The sequence below is a fragment of the Symphodus melops genome (assembly GCF_947650265.1).
Source record: "Symphodus melops genome assembly, chromosome: 6".
NCBI classification, from domain to species: Eukaryota; Metazoa; Chordata; class Actinopteri; order Labriformes; family Labridae; genus Symphodus; species Symphodus melops.
Window position 1 is genome coordinate 20,161,192 of NC_136696.1, and position 26,329 is coordinate 20,187,520.

At 43.5% G+C, this 26,329-nt stretch overlaps 3 protein-coding genes across 9 annotated transcripts in view; 2 read left to right on the forward strand and 1 right to left on the reverse strand.

The window, feature by feature from the left end:
* The first annotated feature begins 346 nt into the window (after positions 1–346).
* LOC306825964 (small integral membrane protein 29-like) lies at positions 347–1,551 on the forward strand. The gene is made up of 5 exons (XM_079346959.1): positions 347–494; positions 609–882; positions 961–986; positions 1,168–1,276; positions 1,366–1,551. Exons 2-5 carry the CDS (start codon positions 739–741, stop codon positions 1,411–1,413), a joined length of 327 nt encoding a protein of 108 aa, XP_079203085.1. The 5' UTR covers positions 347–494; positions 609–738; the 3' UTR covers positions 1,414–1,551.
* Positions 1,552–2,464: 913 nt separating this feature from the next.
* bncr (bouncer) lies at positions 2,465–4,167 on the forward strand. 2 transcript variants are annotated; one of them, XM_079346530.1, is made up of 2 exons: positions 2,465–2,929; positions 3,603–4,167. In XM_079346530.1, the coding sequence occupies exons 1-2, from the start codon at positions 2,922–2,924 to the stop codon at positions 3,898–3,900; spliced, it is 306 nt and encodes a 101-aa protein (XP_079202656.1). In that variant the 5' UTR covers positions 2,465–2,921; the 3' UTR covers positions 3,901–4,167. The 2 variants fall into 2 exon arrangements, with proteins under 2 accessions (XP_079202656.1, XP_079202655.1); XM_079346529.1 differs by having other exon boundaries at positions 2,791–2,929; positions 3,516–4,167.
* A 295-nt stretch (positions 4,168–4,462) lies between these two features.
* The window catches only part of reln (reelin), a 90,139-nt gene continuing 68,272 nt past the window's right edge, over positions 4,463–26,329 (reverse strand). The window contains exons 23-65 of one of the 6 annotated variants that reach the window (XM_079346459.1): positions 25,426–25,563; positions 25,102–25,288; positions 24,314–24,519; positions 24,036–24,207; positions 23,565–23,771; positions 23,200–23,435; positions 22,915–23,072; positions 22,612–22,819; positions 22,448–22,524; positions 21,774–21,932; positions 21,474–21,668; positions 19,880–20,153; positions 19,645–19,785; positions 19,352–19,529; positions 19,145–19,229; positions 18,851–19,033; positions 18,566–18,734; positions 18,307–18,412; positions 17,949–18,175; positions 17,610–17,833; positions 17,276–17,426; positions 16,891–17,149; positions 16,502–16,751; positions 16,002–16,170; positions 15,616–15,756; positions 15,292–15,469; positions 14,481–14,674; positions 14,123–14,373; positions 13,572–13,726; positions 13,252–13,466; positions 12,889–13,066; positions 12,587–12,762; positions 12,388–12,494; positions 12,011–12,253; positions 11,742–11,914; positions 11,385–11,458; positions 10,953–11,114; positions 10,657–10,814; positions 10,281–10,506; positions 9,928–10,125; positions 9,267–9,365; positions 7,536–7,662; positions 5,788–5,877 (exon numbers count right to left, since the gene is read on the reverse strand). In XM_079346459.1, coding sequence (XP_079202585.1) covers positions 7,542–7,662; positions 9,267–9,365; positions 9,928–10,125; positions 10,281–10,506; positions 10,657–10,814; positions 10,953–11,114; positions 11,385–11,458; positions 11,742–11,914; positions 12,011–12,253; positions 12,388–12,494; positions 12,587–12,762; positions 12,889–13,066; positions 13,252–13,466; positions 13,572–13,726; positions 14,123–14,373; positions 14,481–14,674; positions 15,292–15,469; positions 15,616–15,756; positions 16,002–16,170; positions 16,502–16,751; positions 16,891–17,149; positions 17,276–17,426; positions 17,610–17,833; positions 17,949–18,175; positions 18,307–18,412; positions 18,566–18,734; positions 18,851–19,033; positions 19,145–19,229; positions 19,352–19,529; positions 19,645–19,785; positions 19,880–20,153; positions 21,474–21,668; positions 21,774–21,932; positions 22,448–22,524; positions 22,612–22,819; positions 22,915–23,072; positions 23,200–23,435; positions 23,565–23,771; positions 24,036–24,207; positions 24,314–24,519; positions 25,102–25,288; positions 25,426–25,563 — 7,408 coding nt within the window. In that variant the 3' untranslated portion in view covers positions 5,788–5,877; positions 7,536–7,541. Of the gene's footprint in view, positions 5,878–7,535; positions 7,663–9,266; positions 9,366–9,927; positions 10,126–10,280; positions 10,507–10,656; positions 10,815–10,952; positions 11,115–11,384; positions 11,459–11,741; positions 11,918–12,010; positions 12,254–12,387; positions 12,495–12,586; positions 12,763–12,888; positions 13,067–13,251; positions 13,467–13,571; positions 13,727–14,122; positions 14,374–14,480; positions 14,675–15,291; positions 15,470–15,615; positions 15,757–16,001; positions 16,171–16,501; positions 16,752–16,890; positions 17,150–17,275; positions 17,427–17,609; positions 17,834–17,948; positions 18,176–18,306; positions 18,413–18,565; positions 18,735–18,850; positions 19,034–19,144; positions 19,230–19,351; positions 19,530–19,644; positions 19,786–19,879; positions 20,154–21,473; positions 21,669–21,773; positions 21,933–22,447; positions 22,525–22,611; positions 22,820–22,914; positions 23,073–23,199; positions 23,436–23,564; positions 23,772–24,035; positions 24,208–24,313; positions 24,520–25,101; positions 25,289–25,425; positions 25,564–26,329 lie in introns of all 6 variants that reach the window. The other 5 variants (XM_079346460.1, XM_079346458.1, XM_079346463.1 and 2 more) reach the window with 5 other exon arrangements.

Below are 26,329 nucleotides of genomic sequence, written 5' to 3' on the forward strand. Positions count from 1 at the left end.
TACAATAAAGGCTGTTCCTGCAGTTTGTTGTTTAAAAAACTGTGTCTGACACCGTCACCTACCCTGCGGCATATGATTAAGACAATAAAAATAATGTTTAATAAAATAACTTCTTTATTCTGATGGCCTTTTGTTTTGCTTCTTTAGCTCATACGGGGTCTTCATGATTATTTTCAGTATGTTTCACAACCAGTTAAAAATCCTTACTGAATCTTTAAAATAATATTCGCTGCAGTATATTCAATTATGTATTAAACATTTCTTCTGAGAAAACCTTAAGAATATAAATAGATTGGTGGGAAACAATTGACAACTTCCTGTGCAGTTCCTGAACACAACAATTCAGTTTAACCAAACGAAGAAGCCGCTTCATAAACACTCCTCATGCAGGAATGTCATTGAGCAAGTTGAAGTATGTGTGTTTCTCATTTGAAGTGAAATGAAGGCAGCAGGAAGGGAATATGTGTTTGCGTACTCTAGACATGGCACACGAGGTAAGAAAAACCTGAATTACTTACTTTGAATTTTAAGCTGAGGTCATTTTAAACAGCATCCTCTGTACTTTTATTCTTCATTTGAAGCATTTGGTTTCTGTTTAACTTTCAAAGGCAATCATTTGAGATTACAAGGGGCTGAGACGGTCCACCATGGCCCTTTAGAGGGAATGACACCATCAGCAATCCACTGAATGTGTCGCCGAGGTGTCAGCTGAGGTGAACCGTGCAGACAGGGTCGGGGATGGAGGAGATCGGGCAGAGAGAATTGCATTTAAACAACACGACTCCTCACATTTCTCCTCCCAATGTCAAACCTGGATTTCCTGGGTACTATGTACTCATCCCCTTTCTGTTACTCACGCTGACCGGATGTGTAGTGGCAATGGTAGGATCAGTTCTCTTTGTTGACTTTGCATGAATACTTAAATATCTTTTAACGTCTTGTTGTTGTGCTTCTCTGTAGGTTGTTTATATCAGAAGGAAAATTAGGTTAGTAATCTTTATTGTATGTTGATGGTCACATGCTTCTAATGTTATAAATGTTCTCTATCTTAGTAAATCCATTTGAATCACTTTGTCAGTGAATGGTGATCTACAGATAAACTTGCTGGCCTTCCCTTTACTTTTTTTATCACAATTTGGATCTATTTTTGTTTACGTTTTGCTTCAGATTAGACGAGCTGCGTCACAGGCTGATTCCTCTCTACAGCTATGACCCTGCGGAGGAACAAGATGAGTGGGGAGATATGGACAAGGATGAAAATGATGAGGAGCTAGCTGTAAGCAAACCCTTTAAACATTTACAACCTGATACAAACCTGATTTCATATCCATATTCAATGCAAACTCGTCCTTTTTTTTTTTACAGGAACCTTTGTACAAGGAGGGAAAGCTGTATCTGTCACCTGACTACTGAACATGAACAGAAAATGGAGTCTGATGACAGATGTACCCATGAAGAGGAAGATATCTTCCTTTATATTTGGTACAAATGGAAACAGTACAAAAGCAAGGTCCTCTGTACAAGCTTTAAAAACAACTCGGGGTGTAATTTAAATACATGCTCGAAGCATGACATTAACCATTATTGTGCTATGACATGTTTTACTCCGCCCACCAGATGGTGCTGTTATCCTTTTTTGTTTGTTTGTTTGTTTTTACCTTAGTTGAGAAATCTCCTCTTTTTCAAGATGAGAGAAGTTTTAATGTTCAAGGAAGGTGCTATTTTTTTGACAATAAACCAAATGATAAAATAAAAGCCAAAACTTTGAGTGTCTGTTTACAGCCAAAATAATTTATGAATTAGACTCAGAGCTCAAAAGACACAGCTGTTCCTGCTTGGTAATCAGAGGGGTTTGCTGATGTATGGAGGATCCTCAGGTTGACACTTTCACAGGTAGAAAGATGGAATCCCAAAGAAAGAGCAGGTGAACAACTACTATCTGACAGATGTCATCTTAAGATATAAATATGTTTCCAGTCTGTGTCACCCAGTTTAACTGTATGTGTGTGTGGATTTACATTAGTCTGGATGTCCGTCCTCTTGGGCCTTACTGGTTCCTGACCTCCATCATGTTGGCAACGGCTATGCTCCTCCCTGCACTGAGCCTGGACAGCCTGACGTGCTACCACTGTCCTCTGCAGCACAAAGGAAAGTCCTGCCCCAACATCACAAGCCAGTGTCTGCCTCATCAGCGCTGCTCCAACTCAAGAGGCCACTACGGGCTAGTTTATATCCTGTCAGCTCAGGGCTGCGTGGACTCTGACCTCTGCAGTTCCCATGAAATTGTCTCTTATCGGGGTGTCGAATACAACGTCAGCCACTCCTGCTGCTGCAAAGATAAATGTAACAGCGTGCCAAAGATGGACTCAAACCTGAAGATGCTACTGAGGATTATTGCAGATAACGACCACACTAACATCACTAATCATTTAAGTGAAGATTCATGTGACAATTTCACATAACCAAGAAGCTCCACTATACCTGACACTGTATCGTAGTTATTTGTAAGAGAAGCCTGTAAGCCAGGAACTAAATAGAGTCTTCACAGGTGAAACACATTCAGTCAAATGTTTTCATGTTTGTGATTTTCTATATTTTTACTGAACTAATGTTTGACTATGAAACAATCCATTGTGGCTTATATTGTTACATATGCTCCAGAGAGAACAAGGTGGACTTATCAGCCATCCTCCTGGTATTCTTATCCTAAATAACTACCTACTGTGAATGCAACAAAATAAAAGCACCTGGATAAACCCCCTCCCACTCTGTGTAGATGCTTTGTGTAGATATTATAAACAGGTGTGCGAGGAGGTGTGGCCTGTTCAGGAAGGTCTGGAGTCAGTAGTGAGTTTGGAGTTCAGCTGGAGAAGCTCTGAAAAGTTTTTTTTCCCAGTTTTACTGAAGTTCAAATCTTTAAAATGCACTGGTAGGTTTTCATATACGCTATTGTTTTAAGTTGCATATTGATGTTATGTCTGCCATTACCTTTGCTTTAAATGTGTTCAGCATTTTAAAAGAGGCAATCAGCAGAGATCAATAACACCTGTGCTTCAGAGTTAAGGCCAAGGCATCCAACTTGATGAATGTTTCTTTGAAAAAGAAGAAAAATATAAAACAGGTGTCAACAAGAAGGGACTCAGATCAGTCATGGCAAAGTGTTCTTACTGTACTACATAGCCTAAAAAAACTGTAGTTTAACAACTTTTGAGGCCCTGAAGTATCTTTGTAAAATCAGAGTTTACATGATGTGACTAAATCTTGGTTCTAAACACAAACATAATCAACAATGTGCAATGTAAACTTGTTTTTAAAGGATTTTATAGAATCAAATCAGAAAAGGCTCAAATGGCAATAAGTTGCATTATGTGAAGTGTGGTATCCAGAGCTTTTTTTAAAACTGAAGTTGTACAATGTCCTTGATAGAAGTGTTTTACTAAATTATTGATTTGCTCAATGTTTTATTTCCTAGATTAATTCAGTCAAATAACCACACCATTCTCTTGAACTTGCAGGCCGAACACGTTCCTGCTTGTGCGTGTTGCTGTGTTCTGCCTTCTACTTCCCTCCCTGCTCTGTGACAACCTGATGTGCTATTACAGCCCCGTCTTGGAAAAGGAGAAAAAGTTTGAGCTCATTGAGACCGTGTGCCCTCCTGAAGAGCTGTGCTTCAAGGCGGATGGTCGCTATGGAAACCACAGTGCCCTGTCTGCCAGGGGCTGCATGCCGAAGAAGGACTGCAGCCAGGTGCATAAGATCCGCCTCAAAGGAACCGTCTACACCATGAGCTACAACTGCTGTGATGGAGCATACTGTAACTCCAGCCCGGGGATGGCAGCCACATCTCTCTACATCACAGTAACACTGATGACTCTACTTGTGATGGCCAGGGGTTGGTGAACTAAAGACTCCTTTGAGTTCATGTTATTGGGGAAAAATGTGTATCAAGTTTACATGCAACTGAGCAGCGCTTGGGCAGCTCTGCAGCCTCAGCATGGAGCAATGCAGAGGGTCTGCAGTGGTTGTATACCCAGTCTTAAGACACTGAGATGTACACCAAGAGATGCTAGAGGAATGGACATGGATTTTAAAAGTTACAAACAGGTTTTTATACTGTATCTAAACTATTTTAATATCATGAATAAACCTTTTATATAACAAACCGTATTCTCCCTTTTGACTGAATGTTTTAGTTCAACACACAACACAAGGCTCTTTACTTTTTTGCCAACACATCCCATGAAAAAGCCCAAAATAAGTGATCCTACTGCAGTACTAGGAGCTTGACATAATTAACTTGTCTTTGTGGTATACAGTTAATTATTTAACAAATTAAAACCCACATTTTTATAGCATTACTTCTCTTGATAACTAGAGTCAGCTATTCATTTTGAGTTTGCTGATAAATGCAGTACATAAACACGAGGCTTATCGTTAAAAAGAGCCGCTCAAGCAATGTGTATAGGATGAGGTTTAGACAGTTCTTTATTTCCCTTTTATAAGGCTGCTGGGTCTCCCCATAGTGGATATACATATATATACAGGAGATTGCTATACTGGAGTTACACTGAAGGCAGAGGGTCCATATTACACAGACTTCAAAAAACAACACTAAGAGAGCCTCACCTCCAGGTATCAGAAATCAGCGGAGAGAGAGATGGGAAGAGGGAAAACAGCACAAGGGGGAGATGATACAGTCAGAGAGCCTGACTCGACTGCCTAATAACTTAACACTAGAAAGTAACATACAGATTTCACGCACAGTGCATCTTAAATAGGTTAGGTGAAGAACCATTTACCATAAATATCTGTATTTTTCGAAAAACCAACATATATAAAAAATGATTAAAAAAATCATTGTTCAGTCTTTTCGGGGTTTTTTTTTTTTCTTATTTTTTCCTTTTCCCATCGTGCGAATCGTTCTTTGTTCCTTCTTCCATTGGAGGCTGGGCTTTGCAGGCCCCGCCCACAGCCATTCCAGATAAACAAATGACAAGAAACATAACCCAGCATCCCCATCCCCTCCCCCCCTTAAAAGCATGTGAATTAGTAGAAAACGAACAAACAAATGAACTGAACACCACAGTCAACTCATCACAAAAAGAATCCACAGACACACGGAACAGCAAAAAACACAGTACTCTTTTTTTTTTTTTTTTTTCCTTTTTTCTGCTTCTTCGTCATCGGTATTCCTCTTCATGGTCAGTATCAACATTGTGAGCTTTCTCCTGGCATACTGGTTGGCGGCAGTGGAGTGTTCCTCCTCCCAGCGGCTCAGTGGAACGAGGAGGCAACTTTCCAAATGGCTGGTCAGTTCAGCAGTGATATATTATCTCTCAATTTCAAATTCACAGTGTGGTAGGAAAATGAGGATGAGTGGAGGTAGGGACGGAGGGAGGAGGAAGTGACGGGGAGGTAAGCGAGAGGGAAGGGTTATCGGAGGTGGGAATCAGAAGAACCACAGAACAATTAGCAAACAAGAAACTCCAACAGTCCAGGATCAAAAGTAAACAAAATGGCTGCTTTGCTCCTTTCTTCTGAGTTACAGTCCCCCCAACCCGTGTGGTTGGGAAAGCCTTGATTGGCTGGGGTAAACCGTTACGATGGCCCATGTTTGTGGCAGAGGGGAGGGAGAAATCGGTGAGGAAAGTCTGAGGCTTGCAGGAATCCACTGGTGGACGGGACGAGACAGGACAATTTTGTCTTCAGGAGAGAAAGGATGAACGTTGCGGGTTGATGTGTGATTGGCAGGTCAGAGGGCGAATCCCATCTCGCTGGGTTCAGGCACGCTGTTGCAGTGCCCGCCTCTTGCGGCTGTAGTAGTGACGCCCTGCAGTCTGTCTGGCAAAGTTCATCATGTAGTTTTGTTTACGGGTGCTGAAGGGATAAAAATATAGTGAAAGAGGGGGAAAGAGAAGATGTTTGAACGTTAGTGACAGAGTAAAAGGGAACTCAAAGCGCACTCATTCCCATGCACACACTTTAACCCATGCATGAAAACACACAAATGGTTGAATACAGCTTTCGCGCTCACTCACATCCAGGTTCATGCTGGCCTTTCAAATCATGTTTTAGCCATAACCTCAAACACTCAACCCTTGTAGAAATGGCGGCACTACTCTACAACAACTGGATTTGTTGAAGTTTTGCACAAATGAGAGGTAGCTAGATGGTGAACATGGCGGTAGAACTTGCTACATGTTTCCATGACCAAATGCCACAAGAGACGAGACACGGGACACAGAATCTACAGACATACTACCACGGAGGAAAACTCTGACACTGAGTGTTTGAGGTCAGAGATCAACAGCCATCACTGGGAGGAAAGAAAAGAACTAAAGAAAAGTCATAAAAGTGCAGGGTTGGGGTCAGAGAAGGGCTGTTTTCAAACTAAGAGACGCAGAGAAAAAGCCGCGGAGGATCTCTCTTGCTTAGCCTGTTCATTGCCTCTTCCATCCAGCAGGGCGGTGTCAGTGAGCCAGGAGTGCAGCCAGGGCAGGCAAGGGCCTCTGCAAAGCGGGTGGGGCGGGGGGTGGGGGGTGGGGGAATCAGGAGGGATTTGGGAGGGAGGTACGGTGCGTGTGCATGGTTGATGTTGAAGAGGTGGATATGTCGAGGAAGATGGAAGGGACGGCTGGTGAACTGCAAAGTGTTTGAGTGTCTGTGTGAGCTCGTTTGTTTTCTCTGATCCTTGGTTAGAAAGAAGAGGGGAATCGAGGAGGGAGCTCCTGACTCAAGAGACATGGTGTTGTTGTCAACAGACAGACAGACAGCCATGAGTGAAAAAGGGGAACGGTCAGCTGTTGCAACAGTCGACCTGTTAAGCCATGCAAGGAGCTGGATGGAGAAGGTTAGTCAGATGAAAGTCTTTAGCCAAAGATCCTTCATTTGAAATTGTGAAGCAAGATGTCTGCATTGCAACTGATGTTGATACATGAATGAAATAAAAAAAAAAAAAAAAAAATCTTCCAGTGCTTTGGCTGGATTCAGAATAAATGCAGGACCACAAACAGTTCTTTTTTTCAAGTAAGGTTGAGGGGGTTGTGCGTTAGCAGCTCGGTCAAAACACCGCGGTAGAGGAATAGTTTTCAATAACAAAACAAACAGATATAAGTATAGTGATGGATTACATCACACATATACTGTACACACAGACAGAGTACCATTGACATTTGTATGTAATTCACATGTAAAAATGACTCACAGATCTTGTTGCCGGGGTTAAAATGTCATTTCTCAATTAACTGTGTCACTTTGAATACTGCTTTGATTTCTTTGTTTCTTTTTTCTGTGTGTAGGATTGTCTTATTGGAAAGCCTCCACCTTTACCCCATGAGCAGCCGGGCTGCTTGTCGACCTGCCTGGTGCTCGAGATACAAAGCACGGGCATGAATATGATTGTGGTGAAGATGAGGAGGGCTGGGTGTGCCAGTGAGCGTGTTTGAGGGTTGTGCACAGTGTCTCAGGAAGAAGAAAGGGGAGGGGAGGAAAGGGGGAGGGAGGGGGCTGCATCCAGGAAGAGGCGGAGAACTTACCTCACACTACAGCCATGCCAGAGGGAGCAGAATACAGAAGAGAGCAGAGGTTAGAGCGCGAGAGGGGAGAAGCAGGAGGAGGGGACTGCTGTCTCGCAGAAAGGTCTGAGGGGGTAAGAGCCCCGGCCTGGGGAGGCAGGGGCCCAAAGAGGGGAGAAAGGAGGAGAGAGGAGAGGCGTAAGGATAGTCAAAGTATTAAGGAAGATGAGATAGTGAGCAGGATGACAGAGAGAGAGAAGTAGAAAGAATGAATGAAAGAAGAATCGGGAAGAGGAAGAAGAGATGGAAGAGATTTAGCAGCGAGACAGCAGAAATGTGCAGTGAAGATGAAGGGTAAGTGAGAGATCAGGTAGAAGTGGAGACAAAGCAAGAAATACAGCGGTAATCCATCCGTTGTTGTGCCAGAATGGGAAGAGTCAAGGAGAAACAGGGAAAGAGCAGGTTTGAAAGGGAGGAGGGAGACGGTGATGATGAAGTAAGGTCGGATCAATGCGGCACAAGCAGAGAGGAGGGAGCATGACCACACACGTGAAGCAGCGAGGAAGAGAAGCGTTAGGAGAAAACAAAAATGACGGGATTGAGCAGGAATAGAAGGGAGAGGAAGAACGTGTGAAGGAGTGGAGGAATTGGCGAACAGAGAGAAACAAACAACAGAGCAAAGTGTGAGGATCACGGTCACCCTTTTCAGCAGACACTGTTGAAAACCGTGGCAGTGCGAGGGAGGGGGGGTGCGACAGGTCATGACCACTTAGACCAGGGACAGCTCAGGTAAGGCGTTAGTGCGTGTTTGTTTGTGTGTGTGTGTGTGTGGCACTTTGTGTTAACTGCAACTGAATCATCAGATGTTATGTAGCTGTCGCAAGCAGCATTTGAAAAGCGTTCGTACATGTCTGAATGAACAATCAGCACCGACATGAGAGTGAATATTACTCTGGTACCCACATCAACATGCAAAAAAATGCTTCATGATATTGCAATGTCAAGAATAAGCTAGCTGCGTATGTTCATGAGATCTTCAGTGCCCTGCAGAATCTCCAGCTTTGCCATTTCTATTTGAAAACTGGGATTATCTTCCACATTGAATGAAAGTGTACAGATGTTTTTTTTTTTTTTTTTTACTAGAATGAAATAAAATTGTGTCAGGTAAAAGAAGGAGCAGAGAAACACTTCTAAAACCAGTGAAAAACTAAAGGCATTATGGGGGCAAAGTGTGACTGAATACAGTAAATTATGAATGGATGTCAAACATCCAGTGGGTGCTTTATTAGAGGATAAAATAAAAAAAAGTTTACATGTTGGGATTGAAAAAAAATAAAAAAAATTGCTTGATAAATTTTTAGGAGAAAAAGAGCTCGGCTGTGAGATCTACGGGGTCCACTGAACTCAGAGAATACGATGCTCTGACAGCGAGGGATAATCTGTGGTACACAGAACAAACATCCACAAACAAAGCTCCCTCGTCTTGTACTCTGCAGGACACTACAGGGCTACAATGAGCTATGGGAAAAACTGCTTCGAGGTTGGTCGTAGGTGGCAGGCAGCACACCGATTTCAGTTTGTAGTGGATGTAAGTGTGTGCTGCATCTCGATATTTCTGTGGAGTTAAGGGGATTTGTTTGTTTTCCAGGTGAGGCTGAGGCAGAGGTTCAGACAGGGGCAGATTCAGGGCTCTTTTTGGGGGCCAATCTGGGGGTGGGGGGGCCATGGGCTGGCCTGGAATTGGGTACTCACAGAACTACTTCCACATGGTCCAGCGCCCACTGGTCATGTCCTGCACCTTCATGGCGTGGCTGCCACCACCGCAGCATCACCCCTTTAACCCTTGCCTCTCTAGAGGGACCATGGAGACATTGTGGGGTCAGTCAGGGTCAAATATGACATGGTCAAAGGCTTTATTTAAAATTGAAGAACAAAAGTGTCAGTATTCGTTTAAGCAGTCAGTATAATATAAAGTATAACTTATGGCTTTATTAGTGACTAATAAATTATCAACAAATTATTTTGTGATAAGCCAAAATCTTCTTTAAGACCCACTCCTGTTTCTAAGGTGTGAAAAATCTTTGTGGCCACGGATTATCCTTCAGCCATATGACTCCTAACTCATCTTGTCAGCAAGTCCTTTTTAACTCACTCTCAGATAGACTCCACTTACAGCTGCAGACAGTCTGAACCAAAACTGATGAATTAAACTCATTTATTGCTATAAATGCACATGTGCTACAAGGTTGTTAAGACTTATTCATGACTTTTTAGCAACTGCACTGACACTGCAGAACTTGAATGAAATATTAGTTAAAGGTGTATAATCATGAATAAAGCCATTAGTCAGATAACACACTGTGTATTAATGCTTTATGAGAAACTGCTCTGGTTAAAACGGAGCATCACTTACAATGGGATGTTGTAGGACACTCTCTGTGCCTTTATGAAGTCTTTGGGCTGGTGCTGGGCGATGACATGCCAGCTGACTCCATTGTTGACGCTGTATTGCAGCAACACAGCCCGGTCGACTGTGTCAGCCTGATCCAGTGCTATGTTACAGCTGTCTGTTTGTGCAACGCTGCCAATCTGCAGCACAAACATGATCTTACTGCAGCGAGACGGACAAGATAGGGAAGAAAGAGAAGTTTAGAGAGAGGCAATATCATCAGGCTCATCAGGTGGAGGAAATAAGCTGCTTTAGCTATGAAGCATTAAGGTGTATGCTGACATTATTACTGATTGTACACTATGTTTTGGTTGTACCTGTACCTGGCTCGAGTGAGGTCCAGCGGTTTTGTAACTGCCTGCCTCATCTTACAGCCATTGAAGTAGAGTGAGTCTCCGTGGGCATGCGGTGACAGCTGCCCACAGCCGCTGCCCACTCCACCACCTTGGATTAACTGCCAGCTCTCTTGAGAAACACTGCCTGACTCAAAGTTGTCCTTGATGGAGCTGGGCAGGTCACTGCTGGAGAGGGAGCAGTCATCACCTGTTGATGTGAGAGGAAAAAACCAAGTGATGATATTCAGAAAGGAGTTTGTTATGTGTTTGTACGATTTAGACTCAATCAACTTGGCACGTCTCTTAAAAAAGTGAGAACACATGAAAGTCTGATTATAATATGCTGTTTGTGGCCCACCATGGTGTCCCTCATCACAGATGCAGACCACTCCGCTTGTACAGTAGCCATGGCCGCTGCAGAGCCCTGGACAGGCCTCCCCGATGTAAACATTGTCCACTCCCCAGCTCTGACGCTCTCCCGTCCCCTCCTTTTGAATCCAGCGGAACTGGGTCGCTCTGGAAATAAACAACTCATGTTTACATTGCTTGGATTACAGGCAACAGAATGATCCATATCTCTTTTTCTGCATGGCCCAGTGTGATGTCAGGATTTGAGGCAAAAGTAAAAAAAAAAAAAAAAGTGTGTGGTCCCACCCTGAGGAGACATGGTCTGGCAGCTGGACTGTGACCCTGGTCCATGTTGAGCTGTTGACCGGACTGTAGATTGTAGATTCGTGGAACTGGAAGGGAGAGCAGCCTACGTTGTTGACTGAAGAGGGGAGGCACTCTGACTGTACCAACTGCCATGAGTCTGACCTGAAGAGAGAGAGTAAAAGCTTAAAAATGTAAAATATCCAGTAAAAGTTAGAATGGTAAAATTGTGGATTTAGCGTCAGGTTTTTTTTATGTGGCAAAACTGATTACCTGATTTTTTAGCACTGATGTTTTGGATTATGTGTCGTCAAAAATGTTTAATTCCAAAATAGCTGAGATTTTTTTTTACTAAACTGCTAGAATTGTTCACTCTTTTCATATCTCTTATAAAGAGTTTTTCAAATTATTGAAGCCTTTCCTTGGTATTCTTACCTTGCATCCTTCCTGTACTGCAGCAGGACCGAATGCTGGTCTTCACAGGTGTCTGTTTCACAACCAACAACGATCTGTTTCAACGAAAAAGGTTAAAACTAAGAACAAAGGCATTGATGTAAAATACAATGACATTTTCAACAGGATTTTCAAAATCAAAGTCATCGTTATTGTCAATTGTTCAACGTGCTGGACATACAGAAGGTTCGAAAAAAAGTTTCTCTATGAAAAAAACAAACAAAAAAACTAAATGTAAAAAGATTTTTAAAATACATGCAACATATAAAGGATAAAAATAAAAATATAGATATACAAAAATGTCAAGATAAAAAATTGATCGCTCTTGCTGTATTTTACCTTAAACTGAAGAATATAACCAGGCTGCACAATGAGCTCCCGGGTAGCCAAAATATTGTGTGTCCTGTCTTGGTTCTTATTTGGCCAGTACAAGTGGAAGGAGGGGTTTCCGCAGAAGCCGGCTGTGCGCACAGCGTTAGGATAGAAACTCCAGCTCTCTTCATGAGAAACACCTTCTGGTGAAATGCAAGAGAAGTCCCAAATATGAATTTACTGTATGTGTATGGTGAGTTGTCAGGGTCCGATTACATATCCCCCAAAATACTCACCATCATCGAATGTGTCAAGCAGAGTGGGGGGGTTGATGTCTGACCCTCCCACCAAGATGTTGTCGATGGCCCACTGGGCTCTTTCCAGGCTGGGGGTGGCAAGGCCAGAGGAAATCGTAAATGGTTGCCACCAGCGCAGACGTGTGGCATTTGTCAGAGCACCCTCCGGAAGGACGATATAATCTCTCCTCACAGACACATATTTAAGATAGTCCATCTCATGCAGCAGTGTCCAGGACACACCTGAGGAGAAGATGTCGACAGAATGAGCAGGAAAAACAGAAAAAAAGAGAGACAATCAGAAAGCACCATACACTGATGATAATGACCATGTAAAAACATACAATGTAATCTTGGCATGCATCATGTTACTGTACCTCCATCAGTAGAGTAGTCCAGCAGCACTCCTTCTTTACGACAAGTTGGACGATGGCACATTGTCATGTTATCTTCACTTCCGATCCTGGCCCAGTACTCCACAAACCTTTGTGCAAAAAACACAGTTCAAATGCTCTTAAAGTAACACATAACTTGAATACCCAAATCACAAATCTATCACTGAGGTTAAAAACTAACTTTGCTCCACGGAGGTCCAGATCAGCAGTGACAGCCTGTCTGGCATCAGCCCCTCCAAAGTACAGGGCTGTTCCTTCTACCAACACACCACAATCTGTGCAGGGTTTACCCCCCTCCAGCACCTGCCACTGAGGACCTGCTGCCCCCTCCCAGTCAAACCGCTCCTTCAGAGATGCCTACGCAAATAGACACACATACTTCAATCACAAATGCTTGGGTGGATAAATCCAACTGAAGCTTACTTTCTTATCGTGTTTTACAAAAACACTTCTTTTTTTTTAAACTGACTAAAACAACTGCACCTTAAGTGCAGTACTGGCATAGCAGTTTGGTCCAGTGAATCCTGGATCACAGAGACAGCGCTGATCTAGACAATCTCCATGACCCCCGCAGTGGCGGTCACAAGCTGGTCCGATGTAAAAGTTCTCCACTCCCCACTGAATGTCTGAGTGTTGCTGATAAAATCGGAACCGCACTGCTCTGTGGAGGAAAACAGAAAGGGTTGGTCAAACAATGTTCATACTGATTTTAGGATTTAAATGACAATGATTTCAATTATTCAAGTGATGCCAACAATGTTATGTAGAGTATCTATAGTTGAATTAAAATATGAAAACTGTTTGCTTTGTAAACGTATGTGGACGATGTGAGGTGAGTGAACTCACTTGTCGGCCAGGCTGTCAGGCAGGAGAAAGACGGCTCTCTTCCAGCCTTCAGCAGGGAAGAAGACTGACGGCTGTGACACCTGACCTCCACAGCGGGGGTCTGCGGGAAGACACTGAGGCACCAGGTACTTCCAGGTAACTCCAAAATCCATGGAATACTGCACGTGGACTTGACGGTCTGCATGTCGCTCAGGTACACTGCAGCCAACTGCAATCTACATCAACATACAGATTTTCAGCTTGCCCGATTTCAACCACAATATTATCACACAACACAAACTTATTATTGGAGATCTTCCACTTTTTAACTCTTACGTTACCTTAAACTGCATGACCCAGCCCTTGTCAGGGATAATATCATGTGTGACGGCATACACCTCTCTCCCATCTGTGTTACCACACACCATCACTCCATCAGGAGAGCTACAAAAACGCTGCACCGAGCAGTCATCTGAGAACAACCAATGATCGCTCACTGTGGAGAAAGAAATTGACAAAAGAATTGAAACTTATAAGAGCAAGATATTTCTAATAAAAACGCTATAAGGACATTATTTATAGAGTTGAAACCGGAAATTAGTATTAGTATTGTAATTAGTACCGTTAGTATTGTAATGTGTTAAGAACTATTTTTAATTGATGTTTTTCTCTTTAATTCAAACTTTAAAATTGAAATGAAGACAAATATTGCTCGTGTAAACACAAAATAAATGCCTATAAAACATTATAATGCATATTAAAATATTGCCATGTATTGCAATATTAAAAATCCTACCACTTCCTGTGATAATAATGCATAAGCAGATTCTTTCCAGTACACAGCCCTCCTGTTTCATAGTCTAATTTAATCGATGCAGAAACTCAGGTATACCTATGGGCGTTTCCTCCTGCTCATTCAGCTGCCCTATTCTTCCTGATGTCTCGTCAGCAGCAGCTCTCTCATGGTTTGGCAGAGCCAACCCTCCAAATGTGTCAGATATCTGAGCTCTCGGGTCCGAGCCTGCAATGAGGACATTATCCAGAGCCCAGTCGCTGTGGTCTAGTCCCTCATGTTGTGGCTGCCACCAGCGCACACGCACTCCTTCCTGGCGGGCAGCAGGGGGCAGCAGGACATTCACAAACCTGAATGCAGACAAAAACACACAAGGAGTCTGAGATAGCTTGTTGCTCTTTTTTTCAGTATTTTGCAAGTAGTAACAACTATGTGTTGAGAGTTTAAGAAAACTCACCCAGGCTTGGTGTACAGATCATAGAAGATCTCTGTCAGAAGATGCCAGTTGATTCCTCCATTCAAACTATACTCCAGCAGCACACCCTGGTTCCGGTTGCTTGGTGGGATCATGCAGCCATACATGAAGTAGAACTGGATGAACTCAGCGTTGGTCAAATTCAGGTCAACTGTCACCAGCTGACGGCTGCAACTCTGTGCATAGACAAACAGAGAAATCAGCCAACATGAAGCTCTGTCTGCCTCGTCTTTTTATTCTGTGTTTTCAGGATTCTTTGTTTAGCTGCATCATCTTTTTAAAAACAAAAAAATACAAATAAAGAAACATTATCATTCAAACTATTCAAACACCCTTGCAGTGTTTGCAGTCCATCAGTGCGCTCAGGGAAATCTTAAGCTGAACTGAACGTAAATCTTGGCAGCCAATTACTTTGTGTTTTTTTTTTATTAAATAGATAACAGTATTTCATATACGCATCATCCAGACACACTTCCATCTATTGACCTTTTAATGTCCAGCACATGACAGTGTTTTAGTATTCTTCAACAAAAAGGAGTTTGTTTTTCCTCTAAACTCGACAGAGCACAAGTCCAAGATAGAAAAAAGGCATGACCCAGTGGAAAACAATTGAGCTTTGAAATAAATCATTGCATACAGTTAACGGCCAGGAGGAGATCAAAAACACATTTTAATCTGACTATGACCGGGATTTTTTTCCACCACTGAATCAAATGTTCAAAGAAGAAATAAAAAACACAGAAATAGGATCAATAAACATCAACAATCCAACGACACAGGTAGATATATTTACCCCACTAAAGTGCAGAGCAGCTCCAGAGGCAACCGCACCACACACAGTGCTGAGTTTCCCACCAGTGAGGAGATGCCAGTGGCTGAGGGAGGGAGCTCGGCTGAAGCTGTCCTTCAGCTGGGAGGGGAGAGGAACCACAGGCTCATCACAGTACTCCCCACCCCACTCTTGGTCACACCTAGGCAGGATGGTCGAGACAAATCAAATAATCAGATTCAAGGATGAAGAGCAAGAGTTCACTGACTTATATTTTGAAACCTAAAATTGAAAACACCTTTAATACAGACATTCCCTTGAAAAACGTTCCTGTAGGAGACTACTTACACGCAGGAGCTCTGTTGACAGCGTCCGTGTCCAGAGCACATGTCTGGGCAGCCGTCTCCAATGTAGAGATTATCCAGAGCCCAGGTCTGCTGCTTATCAAAAGGAGCCTGCTGGAACCAACGGAACCTTGTGGCTGGAGACCTGAGGACGTAATTCAAGACACAGATCACAGGTTCACGTATGAAGATTAAAATAAATGACATCGGAAGAATCTCTGTAAATCCAGCCACGGGAATATCTGATTTATATTAGATTGAAATGTAACTTAACTATTTTTGAAAAATGGCAGCAACAATATGAATAAAAAATATACTGCACAAATAGGACATGTTATGAGATACACAGGTTTGCCCTTATGTTTTTGTAATGTGTAGATCAGTTCTGACCTGGCATACGTTGGTATAGGCAGAGTAACACGGCCCCACTTATTGTAAGTGTCAGAAACCAGCAGCCTCTGCAGGGTGTAGGAGGTGCAGTCAGGGCTCGTTGGTAGACAGTCTCTGACCACAGGCTGCCAGGTCAGACCCAGGTCCAGAGAATACTCTAACTCGACAGCTGCAGAAGAAAGGAGGCAAACATAATATTTCTACAAAACGTATACTCAAGAAACATGCATGAACTTCTCCAAACATAGACAGCACCAGATCCTGTTTTTTTCAATGGAATGTGAGGAATTCTTTACACATCTTGGTTGAGGTCTGGAAATAGATCATGTTGGCCTGTAATACATTTTAACTGGTATTTGGGTCTGTTGCATTCAAAATTACTTATCAGTGTAAAAAGAAAGAAATAAGCACATTGATTAATTATGAAACAATGTAGTGCTGCAACATTTAGTATTTACTATATATATATAAAACACTTGTTCCAAGCTTTAAATGCTTACAGTAGCAGGAGTTGGTGACAGAGCAGGAAGCAGAGAAGTCGAACTGGATGAAGGCATCTTGACCCAAACTGATGTCAGTAGTAACGGCATAGCGAGTGTTGGACTTCTCTATGAATGCGAAAGCAGGCCCATCAGAGCCGCAAACAGGCATCCGGGTTCCCCCAGGGTGAAGGAGCCATGAGCGCCCATCTATGGAGGAGAAATCATCCTCCAAAGGTCCCCAGCCACTGGCACTGCCACCTACCACCACCTAGAGAAGGAAGATGCATGTTTGTGAGTTAATGTGAGGACGGATAGAAATTTATTCAAAACTAGATGTATTACAGCCTTGATGGAAATGATTAAAAGACACTTGGATGGATGAATGGTGGGATGGATCCTTACTGTACCTGGTCAATGACCCATGGGCTATAAAAGTGTCCGTTCTCAGAGGGCTGCCACCAGCGCAGGCGAGTAGATGGCGTGCGGGCACGCAGAGGGATCTCCAGGGCCACCAGGCGAGCTTGATTACTGCTGTTGCTGAAGAGGAATTCCTGAAGGATGCCCCAGGTAAGACCTCCATCAACAGAGAACTGGAGCAAAACTGGCTGAGAGCGAGGGTCTGGAGCCGCCTTACCACAGCCCAGGCGAAGGAAGAACTGAACAAACCTGCAGAGGATTGCAATTAGGACACGTGTCTATGGCTACAGTATGTAAATTGAAACCATATTACAAATATATTGATTGTGTATAAGTTGGTTAATGCCTTTCTGTATTTAATTGGGCTGCAACTACCTGGCATTTGACAGGTCCATGTCATTGGTGACCAACATGCGCAGGCCATCCTCACTGAAGAACAAATGGTTCCCGCTTGACATAATTCCACACTTTCTGGATGGTTTACCACCGCTCAGTAGTCTAAAGCGCTCAGAATCCACAGCTCCCCCTACAGACACAACAAGAACACAAACAGTAAGCAACTTCAATGTAAACACATTATGACTGGAAAGAAAGGACAAACAACATAAGGCACACAGCTGCAATAATGGTAATCAGAAGGACTTGGTTAAGATACTTGGTTCTGAAGGACATGCATGCACAGCATCGACAGACTACTTGGGTCCTGTACCTTCAAAGTCTTCCTTGAGAAAGTCAGGGTTGGGGGTGTCAGGCACAGAGCAGTCCGATCCTGAGAAGCCAGGATCACAGACACAGTGGGTGCCACCAACACAGGCCCCGTGACCATTACACATGTCTTGACACTGAGGGCCAATGTAGATGTTGTCTAATGCCCATGTTGGAGGATTAGAGCCAGTTGAAAAGAAACCCTGATACCAACGAAACCTCACTGAGCTGTAGGGATGCCAATGCACAAGGATTAGAGTAATATGTAAGATAGATGCTATTTTGTTAAAATAATATCCGATTGGACTTTTGATTCTGCTCTTAAGATGTATACCGTTCTTACCCGCAGAGGCGAAGTTTGCCAAAGTGAATGACTTCTCTCCTCCAGCCCTGAGTTGTACCAGGGAAATAGATGCTGGCAGGATGGAGCTCTGTGGAGCACAGAGAAGAGGGCTGGGGTCCCCCGGCGCACAGGGGCACCAAAAGGTGCCACGTCGCACCAAAGTCACGGGAGAACTCGAGACGTACAGGATGAGCAGATGAACTCTCAGCTGTGCAGCCCACGTTAATCTGTGGATAAGTAAGTGTGCACAATTTTAGCAGAGCGAATGAGACGTGGCTTATGTTTTGAACGAGTAAGTTAGTCTGAAGATGCTGAAGTTGCTTTTGAACAGGAGTAACCAAAGCTGTTTTTTGTGTACCTCAAACTGGATGATAGTGTTCTCATTGACGTCAATGTCCCTGGTGGTAATGGAGTGCTCTCCAAGCTCGCTGGAGACAAACACCATGGCTGACTCATCCTCCTCCCTGCATCACACGCGCGCACACACAGGTTTAGTCAATGTTAAAAAAAAAGCATTTAGAATTTTTTAGCACCGTTGGGCACATGAATAATATAAAAAGACAAACACTCTCAAGTCACTGTCATCATTAACATTCAAAACTAAATGTGTTTCTTACAGTCCAGTCTTCTGGTAGGGACAGTAGAGGCCAGTATTTCCTCCAGGGAAGAACAGCCAGTTGGACTCATTGGGCCCCTCTTCAAAGCTGTCTATCACCACTGGTGTGTTGTGTACAGAGCTGCCATCAATGATGAGATCATCTATTACCCACACCTCCTCCTTCTTACCTGAAGGGGGAAATATTGTAAAGATCATAAATAATAATGTAAAGAGGTAGAAGTTAAAATGTTGTGGAAAAACAGATAAAGATGTGCAGAGCATAATAATGTTGGTATCCACTCACCACTGTTGTAAGGCTGCCAAAGTCTGAAGCGTGTGGCGTTGGTCTGAGCGCTGGCTGGCAGCGGTAAGTGGAGAAACAGAGTGTCAGTGGAAGCTGGGAAGTAAAACTCATCCAACATCAGCCAGCTGATTCCTCCATTCACCGAGTACTGCAGCAGCACAGAATGGGAGCGCTCTGGGACACCTAGGAAAGCCGAGAAAGACAAATATTAAAACAACAACTTGCAGAATACATTTAAAAATTCTATAAAAAATAACGCAGTCCCCACTGAAAAACACAAAAGGTATGTTTCACCTTTGGTGATGAATTTGAAAGAGAACTGGATGTAGAGAGTGTTGCTGCAGTCCAGATCCCGTGACACAATCATCCGCAGACCATCCTATAAACAGAAAAGCATAGCAATGTTAGTTAGTGACTGATATCAAACTGCATTTTTGTGATGAGTGTGTTACTATTATTCATACTCAGTGTGTTTTTTTACATGGTGTTTAGGAACCCTACCCCTTTGAAGATGAGGGCCATGCCAGATTTAAGAGGCTCTCCGCTCAGAGTCCCCCTCTCTGCTCCGTACACTTCGGGCCACGTCTCCTGCTGCAGGTTCTCATTAAAGTCTTCTCTCAGCACTGATGGCAGGGCAGTCAAAGGCACACAGTGTGCCCCTCCATATCCCTTGTCACATCTTTATGAGGAAAGTAGGAGTAGAGTAATAATATGAAACATTTACATGTAAGCGGAAAAATAATGTAAACAGATTAAAAACTCCCCAGCTGTTAAGAAAAGCTAGATGTACTTACACACAGCGACCATTGTCACACAGACCATGACCAGAGCACATCCATGGACAACCGGGGGCAAGTAATACATTATCTAGAGCCCATCCTTCTGCCCCCGGGGTAAAGTGGGTCTGGATCCAACGGAAACGAGTTCTGGGAGAACTGACGGATTCAACAGCAGGTCAGGAGTTTAAGAAATGAACCAAAAAATAGAGATGATATCGACTAATTTTTAGTGTAAAAATAGAAGACATACTTAGCAGCACTGGGTAGGTAGACAGTGATTCTCCTCCAGTGTTTATACTGGGTTGAGGTATAGATGGAACTCTGAGTATAACCAGCACATCCGATGGCTGGGGGAACACACTCAGGGGTGATGAGGGACCAGTGCTGGCCACAGTCTGTGGAGTACTCCAGTTTCACACCATGGGAGAATGAAGTTGATTTACTGCAGCCCATACTCAGCTCAAACTGCAGGAATGACGAGCCCGACACCTCAAAGTCCCAGCTCTCCGCATATCTTGGCTTCTCTACAGACAGCGTGAAAACAAACCATGGCACTGGTTAAAGATATCTTTTTATCTCAAAAATGCCCAATCAAGGGGTCGCCGGTGGCGCAGCGGCAGTGCGCGCGACCCCATGTATTGAGGCTCAGTCCTCGCGAGCGGGCGGCCCGGGTTCGCGTCCGGCCTGTGTGCCTATTTCCCGCATGTCTCTCCCCGCTCTCTCTCCCCCTTTCCAACTCTATCCACTGTCCTCCCTCTCAAATAAAGGCAAAAAGGCCAAAAATAAAACTTTAAAAAAAAAAAAAAAATGCCCAATCAAGACAAATGTTTGTAAATGAACATGTCAGGAATAAAACTTGGTTAACAAATCCTACAGAGTGCACAAGTTTCCTCAAATGAAAAACCGTTAACACAAAAAACAGGTTCCTGCATTAAGTCAATGTGGGAGCAGTATGGAGACCCCACCTTTCCCCATGATTTTCCTTTTAATACAATGCAAAATCACCAAAAGTCAGGTGCAACAATCAGTGTCCACACAGGGGCAGCGGGAGCTTAATGTTTATATTTGTGTTGCCAAATTAGTCTTGCTGTACATGTGCATGCTCTAGCTGTGCATGCTAAATGAAAGGACCCAGTTGTAATGTAATATTTGTGTAAAGTAAATCCGCTCACAGCTTGATGCAAGCATAAATAACAGGCAGGATGTTCATTCAGGTTTGCTCTCATTAATAATTCAGGACCCAAGGCACCGCAGTAAATAGGTTATTCAATTCCAGCTTGTTGTGTGCGCAATACTGTGATGTCACTGTGCAGCTATTCATGCGGTTGAGAAAGTGTCTGTATGTATAAATGTGGGATTGCTAAACTAGATTTACATTTGTACATCTTATTTTTGAAGCCTTCTCACAGAGTGGTCGAGGTGTTTAACAGCAACATTGTCCTGTTGTATCTATTAACTGTAATGCATTCGCTCTCAACAGAAACACTTCAGCTTCTCTGTTCCATGATAAGTGTCTTTCTAGAGGAATACTTGACGGGGACTGTTGGGCAGTACAACACTCCTTCCATTTTAATGTAGATATATGCAGATAGATTGAAAAAAAAAGTCTGTTGTCTCTGTTTTTGTAAATAGGAAAGATATGAAGTCATAGGAAATGTTGGGAGACAGAGTGGGAGATGACATGCACCACGGTGTCAGGATGTGGAAATCACACCTGTGACCAGTGAGGAAGAGGAACTGCATTCTCTGTACATGAGGTACATCTTCTAACTAAACCTCTGACCCTCACTCCTGATGTACGTGTTTCTAAACAGTAATGTGTTAAATGTGTTTGTATGACTCACTATCAATGGCTTCCGAGTTGAAAGTTAGGGCTGTGTCCAGAGACAAACAGTCAACCGTCACCTCCCCACCCTGAATGCGGTACCAGTTGTGCCTCAGAGGGGTGGAGCCATCGAACTTGTCATGGAAACCTGTCCTGGAGCTGTCGTTCATGCCGATCAAGACATCATCCAGAGCCCACTGGGCAGAGTGTTTCCCTAGGAGGAGGGGTAGGACAATGACAAGCTTTAATATCAAGAACATATTCAAATCTTTGTAGTTTTTTTCAACCTTTTTTGATGGTGAACTCTATCAGCGCCGACCTTGCTGTGGCTGCCACCACCGAAATACAGTGTAGGGGGTTTTTGCTGCAGGTGGCAACTCGATGGTGACCACTTGGGGCTCCAGGAAGGAACTAAAGTCCAGCTCCCTCAGGAACTGCCACTGGACACCATTGTTGGTGGAGAATTGAACAATGACACCTAAAAAAAGTGAACAGAGTAAACAGAACTTTAAGAGGGGAGATATGTTTAAATACATAAACATACAGAGGTGAGTAATTTAAAGCAGTGTGTGAAGAGAAGATAATGCAGTAGAACAGATACCAAGATTATTAAAGAGGTGCAGACAAGAAGGCTGGCATTGTTTTATCTGCCTCTACAGAAAAAAAAACAAAACAGACTTAGCCTTTAGCAGTGCTGCAGGCTAGAGAGCCACTATCTGCTGAATGACGCCTCAGAAAAAAAACCCAACTGGAAACACTGTACTATGGTTCATACATACATTACATAAAACAGACAACAAGGAATAGATCTGTAGCTACACAGTCTTAACAAGATCCCAAGGCTGATCAAAGACTACGTTTAAAAAGGAACAGAAGGAAAGAAGCCAGTGGTGAACAGAACAAACCATGTGGACGTGCTTTCTAAAGACTGCACTGTTAATAAATAACCACATGAATGCAGCAAAGAGCCTGAATTCACCATGTGGTAATTACCTTCATTGCGAGAGCGAGGCCTGGTGCAAGTTGGCCCCAAGCTCTTGCTGCCGATCCGTATGTAGAATTGGACCAACCTGTATGTAAACAGCAATAATTAAAATTGTAATATACTATGCATTCAACATTACTCTGAGAACTTTATAGGTGTACATTTAACTCACCGTGTGTTGGATGTGTCCAGAGGAACAGTGCGTGCTTCTCTCCTCCCAGGACTACTGAAGTAAAGAGCTTTGCCTTCACCAATGATGCCGCAGCCACCTCCAATCTGTCCCCCGCTCAGGCTCTGCCACAGTGGGCTCAGCTTACTTTCAAAGCCCTCAGTCAGCTCCATGGGACAGGCTACTGATGGGACACAACTATCCTGCTCCACTGTGGAAAAGAAACAGGACGTCGTTATGGCAGAAAAATCAAAAGATACTGAAAAAAACGCAACATTTTATTCTCTTTCTGTTTAACCCATGCACCTGTGTATCCCATATCACAGAAGCAGACTCCAGAGATGCAGTCTCCATGTCCCCCACAGTGGTTTGGACAGGGCTCAGAGATGTAGACCCCATCTAATGCAAAAGGGGGCGCGTCTCTGTACAGGCTGCTCTCCTGGAACCAACGGAACCTGGTTTTACTAGAGAATAAAGGGAAAGGAGAGAAATAGTCAGCAATTAAAATGATAGAAAAATCTGTGCCCATTAAATTAAAAATTAATTCCAAAACCTCAGAAGACCCGATTGCATGCCTGAAACCATAGCTACCTGGCTGCAACATGGCGTGGTATGACCACAGTGACCCTGCTCCACTGTTCATAGTCTCCTGTGTTGTAGACCGTTGGCTCTCTGAGCTCACGACCACTGCCCTCACAGACACCTGCCCCTGGGGATCCTGGGTAACAGCCCTCTCTTACCAGAGCCCAGGTACGACCAGCATCATGGGAGTACTGCAGCAGGACCGGGGCAGACGTGCTGAACTCTGACTCACAGCCTATGTTTAGCTGTTGGAGGGAAATCACACAAAAACAGTTTGATTCTCACGATGAAGCAGTGTTGTTTGTATCTTTCTCAAAATGTCTACTTTAAAACATCTTTTGTTTCTCAACTTTCTGCACTCTCCATGTGGGTACCTTAAACTGAAGGGTGTAGCCAGCACGCAGTGCCAGGTCCCTAGTAACCGCCACCCGATCGCCATCTGAGCGTCCAAATACCATGGCAGAGGGTGTTGGGGCACAGAAGCTGTTGTTGCTTTCCCTCTCCATGCCTTCATTACCCAGCATCAGCCACACACTCATTTGGTTCAGGGGATAGTCAAATGCAGGCTTCTCATAAAAGTTCTGTGGAGAGAGAAAAGAGAAGTGTGCATTCTCGTTGAGATGTGTAACCGGGTACAAGTGTCTGCACCAGAACAGCTTTCCCACCGGATAAGAAACGCTTCCCCATGAAGATTACAGATTTTACATCTGGTCTGTCTCAGTTTGTATGAAACTTTCCATTACAGTACAACAAACTAAGTTCAATCACAAGAAAAAAAAAAAGCTGAAGCTGCTCATGAGGTCATGGCTAAAAAAAAACACAACCTCCTCAGATAGTTTCCTGACCTGTGGTAGAGTTGGATTGGCCATGGGGATGATGTGTTTCTCCCTCTCTGACAAAATTATGACATCATCAATAGCCCATTGGTCATAACCCTCCCCAGAGTGAAGAGGCTGCCACCAGCGAAATCTTGTGGAGGGGGTCTTAGAGGCCAAGGGAAGCTCATAGTGAACAAATCTAGGGAAAGAAAAAGAGGCAGATAATTGATGAAGACACAGTTATTACAGCTACATCGAAGTTCTTTAAAAGTAAAGTATTAATTTTCTTTTCTCTGGTTTCTCACCGGGGTTTGGTGAAGTCTGTGAAGTACATCTCGGCAATGAGGCCCCAGCTGATGCCTCCATCATTGCTGTACTGCAACAACACTCCTTCCTCCCTGCTGTCGGCCTGGTTACACTCCGACCAATCTCCGCCCACCCGCAGGTAGAACTGCACAAACTCTGCCCATTCAGTGTCCAAGTCCCAGCTCACCAGCTGCCTTAGCCCAGCCTGTTAACAACAGACACAAACAGGAGGACATGTGAAGGGATGCCCTTCATATACTGTAGAATTGGAAACTATCCAGCAATCAAAATATAAATACTGTCTGCTTTGCAAATATCGTCATCCTTCAAATGAATGCTACTCCAAAAAACATTACAAGCCTGTTTCTTAGTAACAGCTGCAAAGTGAACATTTGGAGCTATTTGTAGTTATTCAGAATAGATTCATCAAAGAAAAGGTCCAGGGTTGAACTTTTTTTTTTGGCTGTAAAAACTAGGAAGTAATGAGTGATTGCATACAGCGCCTCAGCCAAGTTTGCACGTTCCTCAAAATTAGAACATTTTAACAACAGAATAATATATTTGTAATATTTCGTTGATTTGAATTTGGCTAAGGTTGAATTATAGTTGCTCAGTGTGTTTCTGATTTCTGTCCAAGTATGTGCATTAGTTGATGGTAATATGTGAAATTTTGAACTCCACTTGAATAAGGATTGTTCACCACATCTTTGTTGTCAACCACGATAACAACAGAAACACACATGACCAGAAGCTGCATTCTTGAAGAAAAATTGCATCGTTGTTTTACCTTACTAAAGTACAGGGACGATCCAGATGACACCACCCCACAGCCCATTTCAGGGGTGACCACCTCTCCGCCAATCACCTCCTGCCATGTGGCCAGCAGTGCATCCTGGGACTCGAAGTCTGAGAGTACACTAGAGGAGAGCGGGGTGGAGGGCTGGCAGTCTGTTCCGGAGAAACCATCATCACACCTGCAGCAAAGGACAGGAAATGTAATCCTTGTTGTGTTGTGTGTTCATCTGTACTTTATTCTGAACACCAAAAAAACCTCCAAAAAAAACATTAAACAATCTGGTGAGTGAAATTTAAAAGGCGTGTTGGAGCTGACCTGCAGTGTCCGTGATCACACCATCCATGTCCATGACACATGTGAGGACACTGCTGACCGATGTAGATGTCATCCAAAGCCCACTCATCCTGCTCGCCATAGTAGTTCTGGATCCAGCGGAAACGTGTGGCACTGGACCTGAACACACAAGGTCCACAGAAACAGAAAATAGAAGGTTTCACTAAATTCATGGTATAAAACAAAAAGTAGACAAAATGAACATAGAATGAAGAAACACAGGAAAACAGTTATTAACTGTTTCTTCTCGTAATACACTTTTAAATGACCCCTGCATGTCAACCACATTGTCATGTTGCTGTCAATCTACCGGGGGAGGGGGGGGGGGGGGGGGGGGATTTATGGGTTTAGTGCTGTGGCAAGTAAAGATTAACCTTATCACATCTAGTTCCATGTGTGTCTGTGTGTGTATGTATGTGAGAGAGTGTGTCTTAGGGTGGTGCATTTGTATGATATTAAAGTCAGAGAGAGGGCAATATAATCACTGTTAAAGGCTCTAGGTGTGATTGTGTGTGCAGTGTGGGTCTGGGTTCGTGTTTGTGCTTGTGTGTGCCTATCACTGCTTACTGTACAGTTAACGTGCAGCGATGACAAATGTTAGCAGAAGCTTAGATAGTCAGGTATATTGGGGATTATATCGCACGGAGGTTTCCTGGTTTGCTGCTTTGATGACCTGTATCAACTCAGACCACCTCCTGGTCACACAAAGCTGGCCACGACTGTTTTATGACAATTTACTGCCATGACCCTGTGACCTGCCATAACACCCTGCAGGAGATTAGTCCACCTTTATTTAGGAGCTTGTGGTCGAAGGAAATGGAGGTGCAGGTCATGGTGTTCGGTGAGGAAGGTTTATTTGATTAGATGAGTTGATAAATGGGCCAGC